Source organism: Bidens hawaiensis, unplaced genomic scaffold (genome assembly GCF_021521415.1).
Source record: "Bidens hawaiensis isolate Kalapana, Puna unplaced genomic scaffold, B.hawaiensis_p1.1 tig00032408_1, whole genome shotgun sequence".
In the NCBI taxonomy this organism is placed as follows: domain Eukaryota; kingdom Viridiplantae; phylum Streptophyta; class Magnoliopsida; order Asterales; family Asteraceae; genus Bidens; species Bidens hawaiensis.
This window is the reverse complement of record NW_027505248.1, coordinates 197,283-215,000: the sequence shown is the minus strand read 5'-3', so window position 1 is coordinate 215,000 and position 17,718 is coordinate 197,283. Positions and strand designations below refer to the sequence as shown.

The 17,718-nt window shown below is 33.9% G+C and overlaps 1 protein-coding gene across 1 annotated transcript in view; it reads left to right on the top strand.

Moving 5' to 3' along the window:
- Positions 1-565, top strand: part of LOC143611828 (uncharacterized) — a 1,049-nt gene extending 484 nt beyond the window's left edge. The window contains exon 2 of the mRNA XM_077085965.1: positions 132-565. Within this exon, the coding sequence (XP_076942080.1) occupies positions 132-565 (434 nt within the window). The remainder of the gene's footprint in view (positions 1-131) is intronic.
- The last annotated feature ends 17,153 nt before the right edge of the window (positions 566-17,718 follow it).

The following is a 17,718-nucleotide window of genomic DNA, read 5'->3' as shown; positions in this document are numbered from 1 at the left end:
AAATAATATTATTATGGTTCGAGAGAAAATAACAGTATCTACTCGAACACTACAGTGGAAGTGTGTTGAATCAACAGCAGACAGTAAGCGTCTTTTATATGGGCGCTTTATTCTGTCTCCACTTATGAAAGGTCAAGCAGACACAATAGGCATTGCGATGCGAAGAGCTTTGCTTGGAGAAATCGAAGGAACATGTATCACACGCGCAAAATCTGAGAAAATCTCACACGAATATTCTACCATAATGGGTATTCAAGAATCAGTACATGAAATTTTAATGAATTTGAAAGAAATCGTATTGAGAAGTAATCTCTATGGAACTTGTGAGGCGTCTATTTGTGTCAGGGGGCCTGGATATGTAACTGCTCAAGATATCATCTTACCGCCTTATGTAGAAATTGTCGATAATACACAGCATATAGCTAGCTTAACGGAACCCATTGAGTTGGTTATTGGATTACAAATAGATTTCATTTCTTATGTTTTACGTGACATTCATTATTTTTATACGTATTCGTTAAACCAAACCGTTTCAATTATATTCGTATTTAACGTTCATCGTTAATGTTATTCATGACGATTTACGTTTATCATACGTTTGTTCCTTTTCCTCTTGACCAATTAATGAAAGACTCCAGGACTCAAAGTTATTTAAACTTAATCAATTCGCAAACTATCGGGTGTTATATGTAAATAATTCCAATCATACTTACTTTCAACAAATTTATAAAACTTTCCAAAGTTCAAGGTTTATTTAGCAATTTAACTTTAAATTATGTTCTAATATTATATGAAAGTCCAAGGGTTAAACCTGTAAATACTTTAAGTTATATTATTTTAACCCAAACCTTACCCAGCCCCTCCCTTGTCATGGTTTTTCCGGCAGCCCCTTCCGGCGACCAGAAAACAGTTCCGGCGGACCCAAAACCTCAATGAAACGCATAAATTAATCCAATTAAAGCTAGTAATCACCTTAGACCGTAACGAGATACGTTAATCATCTATAATATTAAGTTATAATGGTCCATAATCAAGGAAATAATCCTGTGACTCACCGGATTATACGTAAAACCCATTAACGACCATTAAACGTCCTACACTCCAATTAAATCTATAAATAGGACCTAAACCTTCATCTAAACTTGTCCATAACATCAAACTTCACTAAAACACATTCAATATTCCCTAATTTGTTCATTCAAATCGTATCCGGCCAAGTCCTTGTTCCCCGTCAAAGAAATATCAATCCAGGTAATCTTTATATGTTTTATAATACTTTTTGGCCAAAAATTAAAACCCCTAACTTAATCTAATCAAACATAATATGGATTGAGGTAATTGGAAACTAGGATTCTTGAGGTGGAAGATGAATCAAACTAATGTAATTACATTATTTTTTTTCTCATTTGAAATCAGATTAGCATCTGGATCAACTGGTAGACTCTTGTAGTTTATAACAGAAGGACCCAGGTTTGAAACCCAGGTTAGGCCATGTTTGGTGTTTTTTTTAAACAGTTTATTTATTCTTTTATAATTATACTAATCACATGAAAATGATAATAAACCAAATAAGTTATTATTTTCAACTAAAACCCAACTATCACATTCGTTAAGACATCAAAACAAACTTATCTTTCGTTGCTTTGTTAACTTTAAAATTAGTTAAACCGTTAAAATAATAATAATAATAATAATAATAATAATAATAATAATAATAATAATAATTTTATAAAATCTGTTGCACTTAGTTCATTATCTTTAAAATTCAACAATACTTTGATTCATTAGATTTACATTTACTAAACCATAATTCATTAGACTATGTTTCGTTAAATCGTAGTTCGTTAGTCTTATTCCGTTAACCTTAATTCAATAGTATAATTATAAATATTCAAAGTAAACTCCCTACTTAAAACCTGTGCCTTGAATTTATTGTGACCTTCATATGAATGTTACAATTATTGTATTAAAACTAATATAAAGCGTTAAGCTTAAAAATGGTATTAAAATAACCCATTACTTAAAATATTAGAAAGTTGAATTAAATAATATATATTTACAATAAAATTGACAATAATTAACCCTAAGATCCGTTAGATTAGTCGTTAAATTTCGTATTTATTTTTATTTATAGTTCGTGTGGATCGTTCGCATCCGGTTCCTTTGACGCTTTCGGTTTATCTTTATTCTTTCGCTTCAAGCTCTAAGGTGAGTTTCTCACAACCCCTTTTTAAACGTTTACATATTTTGGGGTAGCATATGTATCCTATAAAAACTTTAAGTATTTATGATTTCGATTACAAACTACAGTTCATATCATGGACTTGTGTGCTTACTTGCTTATTTGTTTTATACGTGGATTTCAAGTGGTTGCCTCAATAAGTATGATCATACGCCTCCTTTTGCACTCAGGTCCATTTGTATCGACTGAAAAAGGGACCTCATTATCCGAGTACGTTGGTAGCCCCAACTGGAAAGGACCTTCGTTTGTTCTTTACACTCAGGTCCATTGCATCGAGTGTAAAGAACCCTTATGTGCTCATTTCACAACTTCATGGAATTGTATGGTTTTTACGTATTATATCAAACTGTGGGATTCTCACCAACTATGTTCATAGCTGACTTTATTTTATACATATGTTACAGGTGTAAAGATACGAGGATGAAAGTTAGAAGACACGTAGCATGTCTATAGGATATTCAATGAACAACTTAACATTTATTTATTTATTGTTTCAACTTGTATTATTTGATAAACTTATGTTATATGATGATTTTAATGAAATAATGTTATTATGGTCACCTAATAGTGTCACGTGTGTTTAAGCAATCTGTACGTCACACTCAGGCGTTTCCGCTTTAGCCGGGGTGTACATATTGGTATCAGAACCGTGGCTATAAGATATGACATTAGACGCAGTGTTCTAGGTAGCTATAGCTTATTTGTTATTTGCTAGGGTTGCATGATAGAATTATGTGAGCCTTTACTTGATTGTTTAAACGCACTTACTATTATTGGATTACTGTACTACTGATTTCATTAACGACTCATAAACACAAGTACACACACACAAGTCCAAGGCTTAGGCCTAAAATAAGTTTTTCAAAAGAAATTTCAAGCAATTTTCAAATCCGGTGTTCCAATATTTTATCTTCTTAAAGACCATGTCCCTTTTGTGATAAGGATATGGTTACACTCCTTAGGATGTCACACAAGTCATGGTGGTTCATGCGACGTAAGACTTCGACCCTCAATGTTTCACAATGTGTTTTAACTAAAAGTCTGACAAGTCGTGGTGATACACGAATACCTAACTTTCGATTCGATTTGATTTTACATTTTTTTATTTTATTGGAACATACAAGTTATGATGATGATTCATACAACGTATGATTCCGAATACTCAATTGTTTATATTGCAGTTTTAAAAGTCATTGGGTTATGCGAATAGTCGAGTTTCAATTTGTTTTCTGTGTTTATATTCATTGCAATTTCTAAGAGTCATGCTAGTACATAAATTGTTGAATTTCAACCCATTTTCTTAGTTTATAATTTATAAATTCAATTATTATTATAATTTAAAATAAAATTTCGAAAGGTCATGGTGTAACATAAATTCTTTTTCTTTATTTATATATTGATTTACCGTTATGGGTATAAAAATTTAAAATTCGAAAAGTCATGGTGATACATGAATAGTCGGTTTTCAATACTAATTTTCTCGTGCGTTTTAAATTGAATTCGAAAAGTCATGGTGATGCATGAATTATCGATTTTCAATTCATTTTCTTTATATAATTCGTTTATTATAGTTTTAATTGAAAATTCGAAAAGTTACTGTGGTACATAAACACTCGATTTTCAATTCGATTTCATTACTCACATTAGATTTGTATTAATTCCGTCTTTTTATTTCAAAATATAATATATTTTTTTATTCGAAAATTTACGAGATCAGTACTGACTCATTTTGTACTTCGATTCGATTTCAAATTTTGTTTCATTCGATTTTACTTAGTTATTTATTTACATATTTATAGATGGATTCCAATTTTTGGAATCTCTCATGTAACGTTTCTTTTGATTTTGATATGAATTTCATATTTACGTCCAATATATCGTGAATTGTTCACTCCTCATGCCTTCTCGTTCTCCTCGACGTTGCCCTGGAAACTCAACCCACAAAACGATAACCTAAAGCATCGAGTAAACAACCGCCTTGATCCCGACAATGATTTCCACTAACCCCAACAATACATTCAGACCTCAAAGCTATGCCTAAGTCTATTTAAACCCAACATAACTCTTGGATATTCAAACCTAACCCAACACAGATATTTACATAAGAACTCATCACTCCGCTACCGCGACGTCGAAATACTTCAAGCTATGATAATTCTGGTTACCTCATCAACTTTTTCCACGAAACTATACATACTTAACACTACATGTTTATTCTCACGACTTGTTACCCAACCATTTAATTCCCCACCTTATGCCTTACCTCATACTTGCTACTATTGCAGTAACTTATGCACACCCTTTATAAGGCCTAACTTGTTTCCGTCATACCACACCTTACCCCACATCCCTTGACTATTAAAAAGTTTATTTTTTTCCAACATCAATACCTAGTCTTTTCAAACTCATCAACCATTCCTAAATTTTTAAATATATAAATTTTCTTACATAATTTTCCGTGTTTATTTTTTTATGTGAAAAATCAAATCTCGATTATTTTAAATAGTCAATTAACAAATATATATCCATATATATATATATATATATCCATATATATATATATATATATATTGTATAATCAAGCTATTTTTCTAAAATAAATCCCATCTTAACCAAATGGGTTATCCCAATATTATTACTACCCGTACAATCATTTTTATTACTATAATTATTGTTGTTATTATTATCTTTTTAAAAAATTATTATTATTATTATTATTAAAATTATAATTATTGCTATTATTATTACTATTATTATTATTATTCCAAAAAAAAAAAGATCTTTAAAATAAGATTATTATTTCTTTTTGTTACAAACTAATCCTATCACCTTTCACTCAATAACCAACTTCTATATACTTGTTAAATCCGTGAGTCCCGTTAATAAAAATATTATCACTATAACAGTTATAACATTTGACGATCCTCCATAGTGTTTCTATAAGACACAACCCGACAGAAAATCTTTTACACTAAAAGGTCTTATAAAGTTTCGCAAACTTTAATACTTACTAAATGTTTCTTTGCAAATTATTATTATTATTATTATTTTTATTTTTCTTTCCTTCTTGAGTTAATAAAAATCACATTTTTACAATTGATTTTCACAAATTTAAACGAAGCTCAACAATCGCTTCTTTTCCTCTTCCTTTTCAACGCCAACGAGTTTCGAGTTAATAAGTCATACCATCACCCCCATAATAATTTTCATACCGCAATCCATCTTCGAGAAGACAAGTGTCGCAAGCTAACTTTTGAGGTCTTTTCTTTCTTCTTTATGTACATATATTATTATATATATTTTCTGATTGGGCAGTATCGAAATAATTTTAGTTATCGATTTCATTCAAAGGTTATCTACGGAGTTAATATCAAGCGTGATTATTCGTTAACTAGTGAACTATTCCCATTCCTAAATACATCCTGAATCAGTTTACTTTGTTATTTCAATCTCGTGGTCTATAACCGAATTCCCATAAACATAATCGTTTAGTGGAACTTGGTGACTATGAACATGTTTATATACGTGTTGAGTTTATTATTGTTGCATGAATCGTTTTGATTGTGTGATTTGTTCTATTTTTACTCAACATTTTATTTGAACTATTATTTTGTTTCATCAATTTAACCAATGTTTTATCTTGGTCTTGAAATTTCAATTATGTATTCTTGATTTCAATGTTTATCAATTTGAGACTAATGTTTCACTTTGATCTCAAAATTTCAATTATTTATTTTGCGATTATTAATCTCAATGTGGTCTTTATTCAGATTGGTATTTTATTGAAGATTTTTAAGAACTTAATCTACTTTTTAATTTTATTTAAGTTTCGTTTATCTTATTCTCAAACCCAATGCTTTACCGACTTTCGTATATCTATTGTTGGCTCAATGCCACGTTTATTCATTATGTTATTCTCGAATCCAATGTTTCATTTAACTACAAAGATGTTCATGACCCTAATGCTTACATTCATTATTATTTTAAATTACGCTTATTTCGTTTAAACTTCAATTACATCGGTTATTTCGTTTAAACTTCAATGATTCCATTCGTTTTAACCTAACGTTTCGCTTATCATTGACCTCAAGGACTTGGTTATATGTTCTCGTTATTTTTCAATCCTTATAGTTTACTATCCTTGATTTAAAAGCTTTCTTATAAGAATTCATTTTAAAACCCACACAATTCGGGCGGATTATGTGGACCATCCGACGATAAAGATAATTATGGGTCGACACGTAATTATCCAAGTCCTCGCATGGAAGACATAATAAGTCCGGTTGTGTTCAATAACTCGAAACCTGAATGATTTTGAAAGATGGGACAAGTGCATTATGATAAGGCATGGTGGATACGCCACTGGTACATCCTATATATAAGTGTCCTTACCATATTCCCATTTGTGGCGTCTTTTCGGGTCATTCAAAGAGCGACGTTATTGTTTTTGTATAAATATGTATATATAAAATTGTTAAAACTTCTAAACAACTCTTTGCATTAGTTGTTTTATTTATTTTTTTTAAATTATTTTATTTTAATTTCGGGACGAAATTTCAAAAAGTTGTGAATCCTGTAACATTCGTTACTTTTCAAACCTAAAAACCTAACCCATTTTAAATTTTCGGTTTGTTTACATACATACATACATACATACATACATACATACAAATATATATAATATTATAATGATATCTCAAGTTTCATTTCTTATGATTTACGTGACATTTGTTATTTTTATACGTATTCCTTAAGCCAAACAGGGTTTCAATTTTATTCGTATTTAACGTTCATCGTTAATGTTATTCATGAGGATTTTCGTTTATCATACATTCGTTCCTTTTCTTCTTGACCAATTAATGAAAGACTCCGGGATTCAAAGTTATTTAAACTTAATCAATTCGCAAACTATCAGGTGTTATATGTAAATAATTCCAATCATACTTACTTTTAACAAATTTATAAAACTTTCCAAAGTTCAAGGTTTATTTAGCAATTAAACTTTAAATTATGTTCTAATATTATATGAAAATCCAAGGGTTAAACCTGTAAATACTTTAAGTTATATTATTTTAACCCAAACCTTACCCAGCCCCTCCATTATCATCGTTTTTCCGGCCGTTTTTCCGACAGCCCCTCCAGCGACTGGAAAACGTTTCCGGCGAACCCAAAATTGTAAGGCCCCATTCCCGGTAACCCTACTTTGGCGTTGGATTTACTCATAAACACAGTTCTAAAATCATAGTTAATTAAAAACTTTCGCGGAATAGTAAAACATCAACCATTAAATTACAAAACAACAAAATCTTGTCTTCACAAAAGTTGAATTGTTTTAACATAACACCATATTTCATAAAATTTCTTCCCCGAGATGCCAGTCTTCCAGTCCCTACCATGTGCCATCCTCAAGCCAGCTCCTTTAACCTATTTACCTGCATGCATACTAAAAGTCAGCTACGCTGAGTGAGTTCTAGTTAAGCAGGTAACATACATTACATTGATATTCTTACACATGTTTATATATATATCCGAAGACACATATTACGTTCGTTCTTACTTTCATACTTCCATACATTCATATCTTTACTTACCTTCTTTATTTTTATACATATAGAACCGTTCTAGGTTTTAAGGAGCCTTTTGCCTTATGACCTCGCAGATACTATTAGGGTCTGCAACTCTTTACTCTTCGCATATATTATTAGGGTATGCAACCCCGTACTCTTCGCATATAATAGTAGGGTATGCAACCCTGTACTCTTCGCATATATTATTAGGGTATGCAACCTCGTACTCTTCACATATATTATTAGAGTATGCACCCTTTACCCATTCAACCATACCTGTCTCATCAATCATTCATATAATCATCATATAATAATAACATTCAATACATGATCATACACGTATCATAAACTTACCATTCAAGTAAGTGTATTATCTATCACATAGGAGTATGCACACAGCCCCGAAAACATAACGCATAAAAGGGGCTAGAACTCACCTGAAGTCAGTTTCTCTTGCCTTTAATGGTAATGCCCTTCCTTAACTGTGCACGACTAACTGTACAACACATTACGCGTGTTAATTGTCCATTACTACTAATGTGATTTCGCATGGCATGGCAAATCAGGTCTATTTTCTTTAACATGTCCTTCATAAAAAACGCATCAGAAAATGGATTTCATGTAATTTCGCATGGCCATTTCGCTTGGAATTTTGCATGAGAATTTCGCATGAAATTTCCCATGGAATTTCGCATGGAATTTCGCATGGAATTTCGCTTGGAATTTCGCATGGAATTTCGCATGAAAATTTCGCATTGAATTTTGCATGGAATTTCGCTTGGAATTTCACATGAGAATTTCGCTTCACATGAGAATTTCGCTTCGCATGGACCATTTCACTTCGCATGGCTATTTCGCTTCGCATGGACCATTTCGCTTCGCATGGCCATTTCCCTTCGGATGGCATGCGATGTGAAGTACTTAGATTTCGCATGGCATGCAATGCGAAACCCTTTTCGTGCGAAATAGACCTGATTTGCCTTATTTTGTTAATTTAGAGCTATTTTACCCAAGACTCTTCCTTAGAATCCGTCTTAGACCTTTTTATGGGTTTCGGGTTGTACCAACTTTGTATAACCGTGTTTCTCATAGTCTAACCGTCACCTTTTTAGCTTAAAACGCACCCAAGAGGTTATAACTTACCAAGTTTATGTTTTTTTTACATTTTACAGCCCGATCTACCATTCTATCAGTTTGCATGTCGAAACCGACCTAAAACTTAACCTTTTTAACCAAAACCCACCTTCGGTTCTCGGGTTCGGTTCAGATCTGAAACAACTCGAGGACCTGGACGTGATTCTTGATGTTTGATGGCATTCACACACGAGGTTCTTTCTTCTTTTAGCTCGGGATTAGTTTCGGGTGTTAGAGGGAAAGTGTGTGTTTTAGTGTGTGTTATGGTGGAAAGAAATGGTGAAAGGAATGGGAGATGGCTTTATATAGGAGTCTATGGGCCCCACCATCCGCTTCCATACCAACCCAATCCTTAACCAAATACAAACACATACACAATTAAACTAACGACACACCGATAATAATAAAACTTTCTGTTATTTATTGACAGAAATGCGGATGTTACAAAAACCTCAATGAAATGCATAAATTAATCCAATTAAAGCTAGTAATCAACTTAAACCTTAACGACATACGTTAATAATCTATAATATTAAGTTATAACGGCCATAATCAAGGAAATAATCCCATGACTCGCCGGATTATACGTAAAACCCATTAACGACCATTAAACGTCCTACGCTCCAATTAAATCTATAAATAGGACCTAAACCTTCATCTAAACTTGTCCATAGCATCAAACTTCACTAAAACGCACTCAATATTCCCTAATTTGTTCATTCAAATCGTACCCGGCCATGTCCTTGTTCCCCGTCAAAGAAACATCAATCTAGGTAATCTTTATATGTTTTATAATACTTTTTGGCCAATAATTAAAACCCCTAACTTAATCTAATCAAACATAATACGGATTGAGGTAATTGGAAACTAGGGTTCTTGAGGTGGAAGATGAATCTAAGTAATGTATTTAAATTATTTTTTTTCTCATTTTGAAATCAGGTTAGCATCTGGATAAACTGGTAGACTCTTGTGGTTTATAACAAAAGGACCCGGGTTCGAAACCCGGGTCAGGCCATGTTTGGTGTTTTTTTTAAACAGTTTATTTATTCTTTTATAATTAAACTAATCACTTGAAAATGATAATAAACCAAATAAGATTATTATTATTATTTTAAATAAAATTTATTTATAAAACATAAGTTATTATTTTCAACTAAAACCCAACTATCAAATTCGTTAAGACATCAAAACAAACTTATATTTCGTTGCTTTGTTAACTTTAAAATTAGTTAAACCATTAAAATAATAATAATAATAATAATAATAAAAATAATAAGTTTATAAAATCTGTTGCACTTAGTTCATTATCTTCAAAATTCAACCATACTTTGATTCATTAGATTTACATTTACTAAACCATAATTCATTAGACTATGTTTCGTTAAACCGTAGTTCGTTAGTCTTATTCCGTTAACCTTAATTCAATAGTATAATTATAAATATTCAAAGTAAACTCCCTACTTAAAACCTGTGCCTTGAATTTATTGTGACCTTCATATGAATGTTAAAATTATTGTATAAAAACTAATATAAAGCGTTAGGCTTAAAAATGGTATTAAAATAACCCATGACTTAAAATATTAAAAAATTGAATAAAATAATATATATTTACAATAAAATTGACAATAATTAACCCTAATAGATCTGTTAGATTAGCCGTTAAATTTCGTATTTATTTTTATTTATAGTTCGTGCGGATCGTTCGCTCCGGTTCCTTTGACGCTTTCGGTTTTTCTTTATTCTTTCGCTTAAAACTCTAAGGTCAGTTTCTCACAACCCTTTATAAACGTTTACATATATTGGGGTAGCATATATCCTATAAAACCTCAAGTATTTATGATTTCAATTACAAACTACAGTTCATATCATGAACTTGTGTGCTTACTTGCTTATTTGTTTTATACGTGGATTTCAAGTGGTTGCCTCAATAAGTATGATCATACGCCCCCCTTTGCACTCAGGTCCATTTGTATCGACTGGAAAAGGGACCTCATTATCTGAGTACGTTGGTAGCCCCAACTGGAAAGGACCTTCGTTTGTTCTTTACACTTAGATCCATTGCATCGAGTGTAAAGAACCCTTATGTGCTCATTTCACAACTTCATGGAATTGTATGGTTTTTACGTATTATATCAAACTGTGGGATTCTCACCAGCTATGTTCATAGCTGACTTTATTTTATACATATGTTACAGGTGTAAAGATACGAGGATGAAAGTTAGAAGAAACGTAGCATGCCTATAGGATAATCAAAGAACAACTTAACATTTATTTATTTATTGTTTCTACTTGTATTACTTGATAAACTTGTGTTACATGATGATTTAAATGAAATAATGTTATTTTGGTCACCTAATAGTGTCACGTGTGTTTGAGCAATCTATACGTCACACTCAGGGGTTTCCGCTTTAGCCAGGGTGTTACAGACTGGATGGTGGTGTTTCCTGATTAGGTTTAGGTTCGGGTTTGGAGATGGGTTCAGGGGAAGATGATTCAGGTGAAGGAAATTTATATGCTCCATGTTCATGTGAGATGGGTTGGGTAGGTTGAATGGTTTCAGAGGGAGTAGTGTGTTTGATAGGTGAGGTTGGTGGAGTAGAGATATGTGTTTCTTGAACAGGAGATGTCAGTGGAGTTGGGATATGTATATCTTCAGTAGGTTTGGCTGATGGGTACTCAGGTTGTATGGATATGATTGTTTCTTTGATGGGAGACATGGGTGGTGTTTGAATCTGTGTGTCTTGAACGTGTTCAGGTCTAAGTGGATGGGATCAGTGGTAGCAGGGGAGGATGGGATATCATCATGTGCTGGGTCAGAGTCAATTGACTTAGTATCTGCATTATTCACTGTTGGGTCTGGGGAATCTGGTGGAGTAATCTTCTGAATGATGTTGGTGACATTTGACACCACATTTGCGAAAAAGATATCTTCATCTATGGGCTCAGGTGCAATGTTGCTAAGACCTTCAACCGGTTCATTAACTGGATCAGTCTCCTCAACCTCTGGTCCTTGATTTCCCTCTTGATTGTTAGTTTGAATATCAACTCCTACACCAGTAAATACAGACATCTCATTGCCAACCGGGTCAAACACAGGTTCATTCGCCTCAGCATTGCCACCCAAATTTTCTACCACCTCTTCTTAATGAGCAATTAGTTCATTCACAGGCGCATACCAGCACCATCACCTCCATCACCGTGATCATCATTACCAGCATCTTGATCATCATCACCATCATTGTCATCAGCTTCACTGTCATCATCTTCATCATCCATGTTACCTGGAGTTTGAGATACATCAATTGCAACATATGGGAGAAGTCTTGAGATTACAAGACCCTCTCCTTGGAGATAAAGACTGAATGACATGGTGGATCACAAATCTATAGATTAGTGGGAAGCTGCCCTTTTGAATTGACCCTCCTTAACACCCCCTTGGTAACCCATAGTTTCTTGAAAGACTCTCAATAGTCTTGGGGTTGAGTAAGATGGGTGAGCACCAAAATTATCATTCAGGTTCAATGCTGCTTTTATCGACACTTCTGTAATTTCAATATCATGGTTTAGGACAGAGACCTCAATCCTCTCCCCATTAATGTCATCTACATATGTAGCCGAGCCCCAAAAATCTGAAATATGGTTCCTATAAATTATGGGACTCTCAGTTAGAGCAACCCTCAGGTTGGAGTTGTTCAGGAAGTTTATCATAAGCTCCACCTCCCTGTTATCGTCATTAATCGCTAACTGGGCACACATGTTATGCCTCTTTTCAAATGTCATAGCCATTAGTTCTACAAAAGAAAAAGAATCGTCAGTACACATAGAAGCAGAAACAATAATCGAGAGTAGTTAGAGAAGAGTAGCGTCTTCAGTAACCTGTTCCATAGTAATATGCGTACCTGCAAAACCAAGTAAACCATTAGTAAGAAATTCAATTAGAAATCCTAATTTCGAAATCAGTGAGACGATGATTGAGTAGCGATATCTTACCGAAGTCGAAACAGAAGTAATGGCTAATTTCAAAGTATACTCGAGCAGGAATTGAGTAGTCGAGTAAGCAGGGGATGCACGAGCAAGAGATGCTTGTGATTAGGTTTAAGAGAAGGAAGAAGAAATGTGTGAAAAAGTTACTAAGTCCCCCTTTTATACCTAACGTTTGGTTGGTACAGTACAATTTTGTCGTCTAGTGCATGACAGTTGTCTTTAATTCAAATTTTAATGTACCTCCCTTGCTCGAGCATACAGCCAAAATAACAGCTGTCTCCCACTGTACTATAGTACACAATACAACTCATGCTCAACGTACAAAGAATATTGTTCATTTTTGGTTTGCTCGAAGTGAGTATACTCGAGCAGGACTTTATCCTGAGATTCTGTGTTCGAGCACACCCATGCTCGAGTCACTTACCCAAAATCTTTACCAATTAATGTGAAGTCACAGATGCTCAATTATATGGTTGTGCTTGCAAACACACCCTTGCTCGAACACCTTAACATTTTTCAACACTTAGTGGATATGCTCTAGGTACATAAGAAATGTTCAGCTAATTTTTATACTCGAGACATATTCCAAACAGTTTAACTCTCACTCTAACAAGTAAGATGTCCCATTCAGAAGTGAGCTCAAAGTACACTTTAATGCCTAGACGATACTTGAGAACACTTAGTACATAATCAGATTGCATTTGAAAAGACAAATATCACACTCAAACATTGCTTAAAACAGACACATATATCATTTGAAGCATTGTTTATTTAAGCATTAGTCTAAGGTGAATAAGAGATCGAATTCCAGTTAGAAATTCATTTCAAACCTTTTTGGAGAGATCTCAACATGGGATCAAATTGTTCAAAATCTTTCACACCATATCATAGTCAGCCGTATTGTGATCTAAGTCAGGTTGACAATAGGTAGTGGCAAATAGAACGATTATCATAACACTTGTTATATGCTTAAAGTTCAATTAGAGCTTAAGAGAAGAATGGTTACATTTTGGACTTCAGGTTGTCCCTTATCTCTTCTCAAAGCTTATTCAGCTTTCTCCAACCACCCCAATTTTACTTCAACCCCCTGATGCCTTGGTCAAATTTTGTTTTTATGAGCAAGTTATTTAAATATATATATATATATATATATATATATAGATATTAGACTATAAGGTTGAACGTTGGATTTAAATGTCATCCGGACTTATATGTCTTACATTCAGGGTGTTTAGAACTTATTTGAATGCCCCACACTAGTAGTTCCCATAGTGCCCCTTAAGCCATGATATATTATTATTTGGTAACTTAAAATATTTTTGATATTTTGTAGTTGAATTAATTTTCTTTTTCATATTTTTCATTGTTTTTCATTTTCTTTTGACAAGCTTTTATATAGCTATACTTATATATCTGCTTAGATACTTTGTAAATATTTGTGCGACCAAGACACCAACAGGCTTGTGTATGATTGGATAGTTACCTTTCTGCCTATCATTCGGAGAGATATGCAAGGAAACATACCTTGATTTTCAAATGAGTCACCACATCAGACTTAACATATTCATTATGTTTGTATCACGTATGTCACTACACTCATAAGAAGATACCACACACAATATGTCAAAAATTTGTTTTTCTTAAGAAATTCATTTTGCATCTAATTTTGAAACACATTTTGTCACTTAAGCACAAAGGACTAGCAAACAGCACACAAGTTACACACAATATGCAAGATCACTCATATCTGAATGAACTCTTACTTCGAGCACAAAAATATTCTGTCGGGCAAGCTATAGAATTTATCAAGTCAAAACATGTGCTCGACAGACTTAAGTTTGTCAATGCAATAGTTTCAATTGGCTCGAGCATATTTCTTGTGCTCGAAATACATAAGAATTCCAGTCTTTGTGCTCGAGACACAAGAAGTATGCTTGAAGTACAAGTAAAAGTTTCCAACATACTTCCATACTTTAAAAACAGTTAATACATGTCACATGTGCTCGAAATACTTGAAATTTCTCAAGGATGACTGTTTGTTATCGAGGAGCAACAAACACAATCAAACATAGAATTATGCTCGAAAGACTTGAAAAGTTTTCCAAGACAGGTTTCTATGCTCGAGCAGCTGAGACATGTTATCTGTGCTCGAAGTACTTAGAGAAGTCTTCAAGTAGCATTGTTTGTGCTCGAAGAGTAAAAAACACAGTATCAAGCACAGATTCATGCTCGAAATACTTGGATCATACAAATGTATCATGTAAGCACAGATCTAAGGATAGAGAACAAGAACATCAAATAAGTGACAATGTATCATACAAAAAACAGTCACATACATGATTCAAGAAATTAAAATAATCAGTCAAGCATAGTAATAAAATCATGTAAACATTCATAGTGAGAAACATAGATAATCAGCATTTATCATACCTAGGCATTTTAATAGGAAATGAAACCTAGTTTTATCAAATGGTTTGGTGAATAAATCAGCCAGATTATCAGACGTATTTATTCGTTTCATTTCTATTAGGCCTTTTTCATTACAATCCCTAATAAAGTGATGCCTAATCTCAATGTGCTTAGTTTTAGAATGTTGGACTGGATTTTTAACAATGAACATGGCAACAGTCTTGTCAATTAAAATTGGAGTAAGTAAGAAATTCAGACCATAATCCAGCAGTTGATTCTGAATCCATAGAACCTGTGCACATCAAGCGGATGCAACAATGTATTCTGCCTTAGCAGTTGAGATCAACACAGTAGTCTGCTTCTTGCATTGCTAAGACACCAACCTGTTCCCGAGAAACTGGCAGCCTCCTGAAGTTGATTTCCTACTCATGATGCAACCATCATAGTCACTGTCTGTGTAGGCCACCAAGTCAAAAGAAGAGTTCTTTGTATACCAATTCCCCAAATCTGGTTTCCCTTTGAGATATTTAAAGATCCTTATACTGCTAGCATGTGTGAGACATTGGGGTTAGCTTGAAATCTTGCACAGACACACACATCAAACATATATATGGCCTAGATGCTGTAAGATACATCAGTGATCCTATCTTGGCCCTATATTCATGCTGGTCCACTGGCTTTCCCTTCTCATCAAGCACCATCTTCTCATGTGTGTCCATTGGTGTAGACACTGTCTTGAAGTCCTGGCACTTGAACTTGTTAAGAATCTCTTAGACATATTTTGATTGATTAATAAAAATCCCATCATTCTTTTGCTGCACTTGAAGCCCTAGGAAAAAGTTCATTTCTCCCATTGAACTCATCTTGTATTTTGACTTCATTACTTGCTCAAACTCTTTGCACATTTGTTCATTGGTAGAGCCAAAAATGATGTCGTCTACATAGACTTGTACAAGCAACAGATTCTTGTTTCTTCTTTTGTAGAACAGGGTCTTATCAATAGCTCCTCTGCAGAAACCATTGTCTAATAGGTTGTTTGATAGCTCATCATACCATGCTCTTGGAGCTTGGTGAAGTCCATACAAAGCCTTGCTGAGCTTGTACACCTTGTTAGGATGAATTGGATCTTCAAATCTAGGAGGTTGAGTCACGTACTCCTCCTCATCAATCTTTCCATTCAAGAATGCAGATTTCACATCCAATTGATAGACTTTTATATTCATGGATGCTGCATACGCTAGAAAGATCCTGATGGCTTCTAGTCTTGCAACAGGAGCAAACACTTCTTAAAAGTCCACTCCTTCTTCCTGTAAGCATCCAAGAGCCACCAGCCTAGCCTTGTTCTTGATCACAATACCCCTTTCATCTTTCTTGTTTTAGAACACCCATTTGGTTCCAATTGCATACTTGCCTCTGGGTTTTTCTACCAAATCCGAGACATGTAAGTCTCTGAATTGAGCTAACTCCTCCTGCATAGCCTCTACCCAGCTGTTATCTTTCAATGCTTGATTAATGTTCTTAGGTTCAACTTAAGACAGAAAGTAGGCATACAGACAAATGTTTGCTCTTTCAGAGGAACTTCTAATCACTCTCTCATGCAAGTCTCCTATGATGTTCTCTGCATGATGATTTCTCTCAACAGAAGTAGACTGCACAAGTTGTTGTGCTGAAACCTCTGTTTCAAGATTTGTCACGCTCATTTCAGCAGCTTCACACTCAGATCCATCTTGATTCTCATCAGTTGTTTAAGGATTGCAGTTTGCAGATGTTGATGCTTCATTTCTTCCAATTTGGAGAGAGTCAAACAAAGATTGAAACATGTCTTCAAATCCATTTGTCTCTTCAGGTTGACTAGGTTGCTGACTTTGTACTGGTTCACTCTCCATATCACTTGGTCCATCATTAGAAACTTCAACTGCTGCTTCTTGTCCATTTATCTCAACTTCAGCTGCTTCTTGACTGCATCTTTCAAAGGTGAATCCATTTGATTCAGGAGGAATAGATGACCACAGTTTGTCCAGATCAAGTTGTTTTTCTTTTCCTTTGTCTTCAAGACTTGTTCTGTACATGCTGTCATCCATGTCTTCATTATAAATTTTGAAAGACTTAATCATATTTTCCAAATCAAAGAGCCATTTGGGTCCTTCAACATTATTGAAACGGTTTTCATTGAAAATGATGCTAGAGGACTCAATGACTACCATATGCTCTTTGACATAGACTCTTTAAGCCTTTGAATGAGATGAGTAGCCCACAAAGTGAGCATCTACATCCAAAAGGCTTTAGAAACTTCACATAAGGTTTTCTTTTGAAGATAACCTCATATGGAGTCTTATTTTGAGCCTTGTTTAGCAGAACCCTGTTCTGCACATAGCAAGCAGT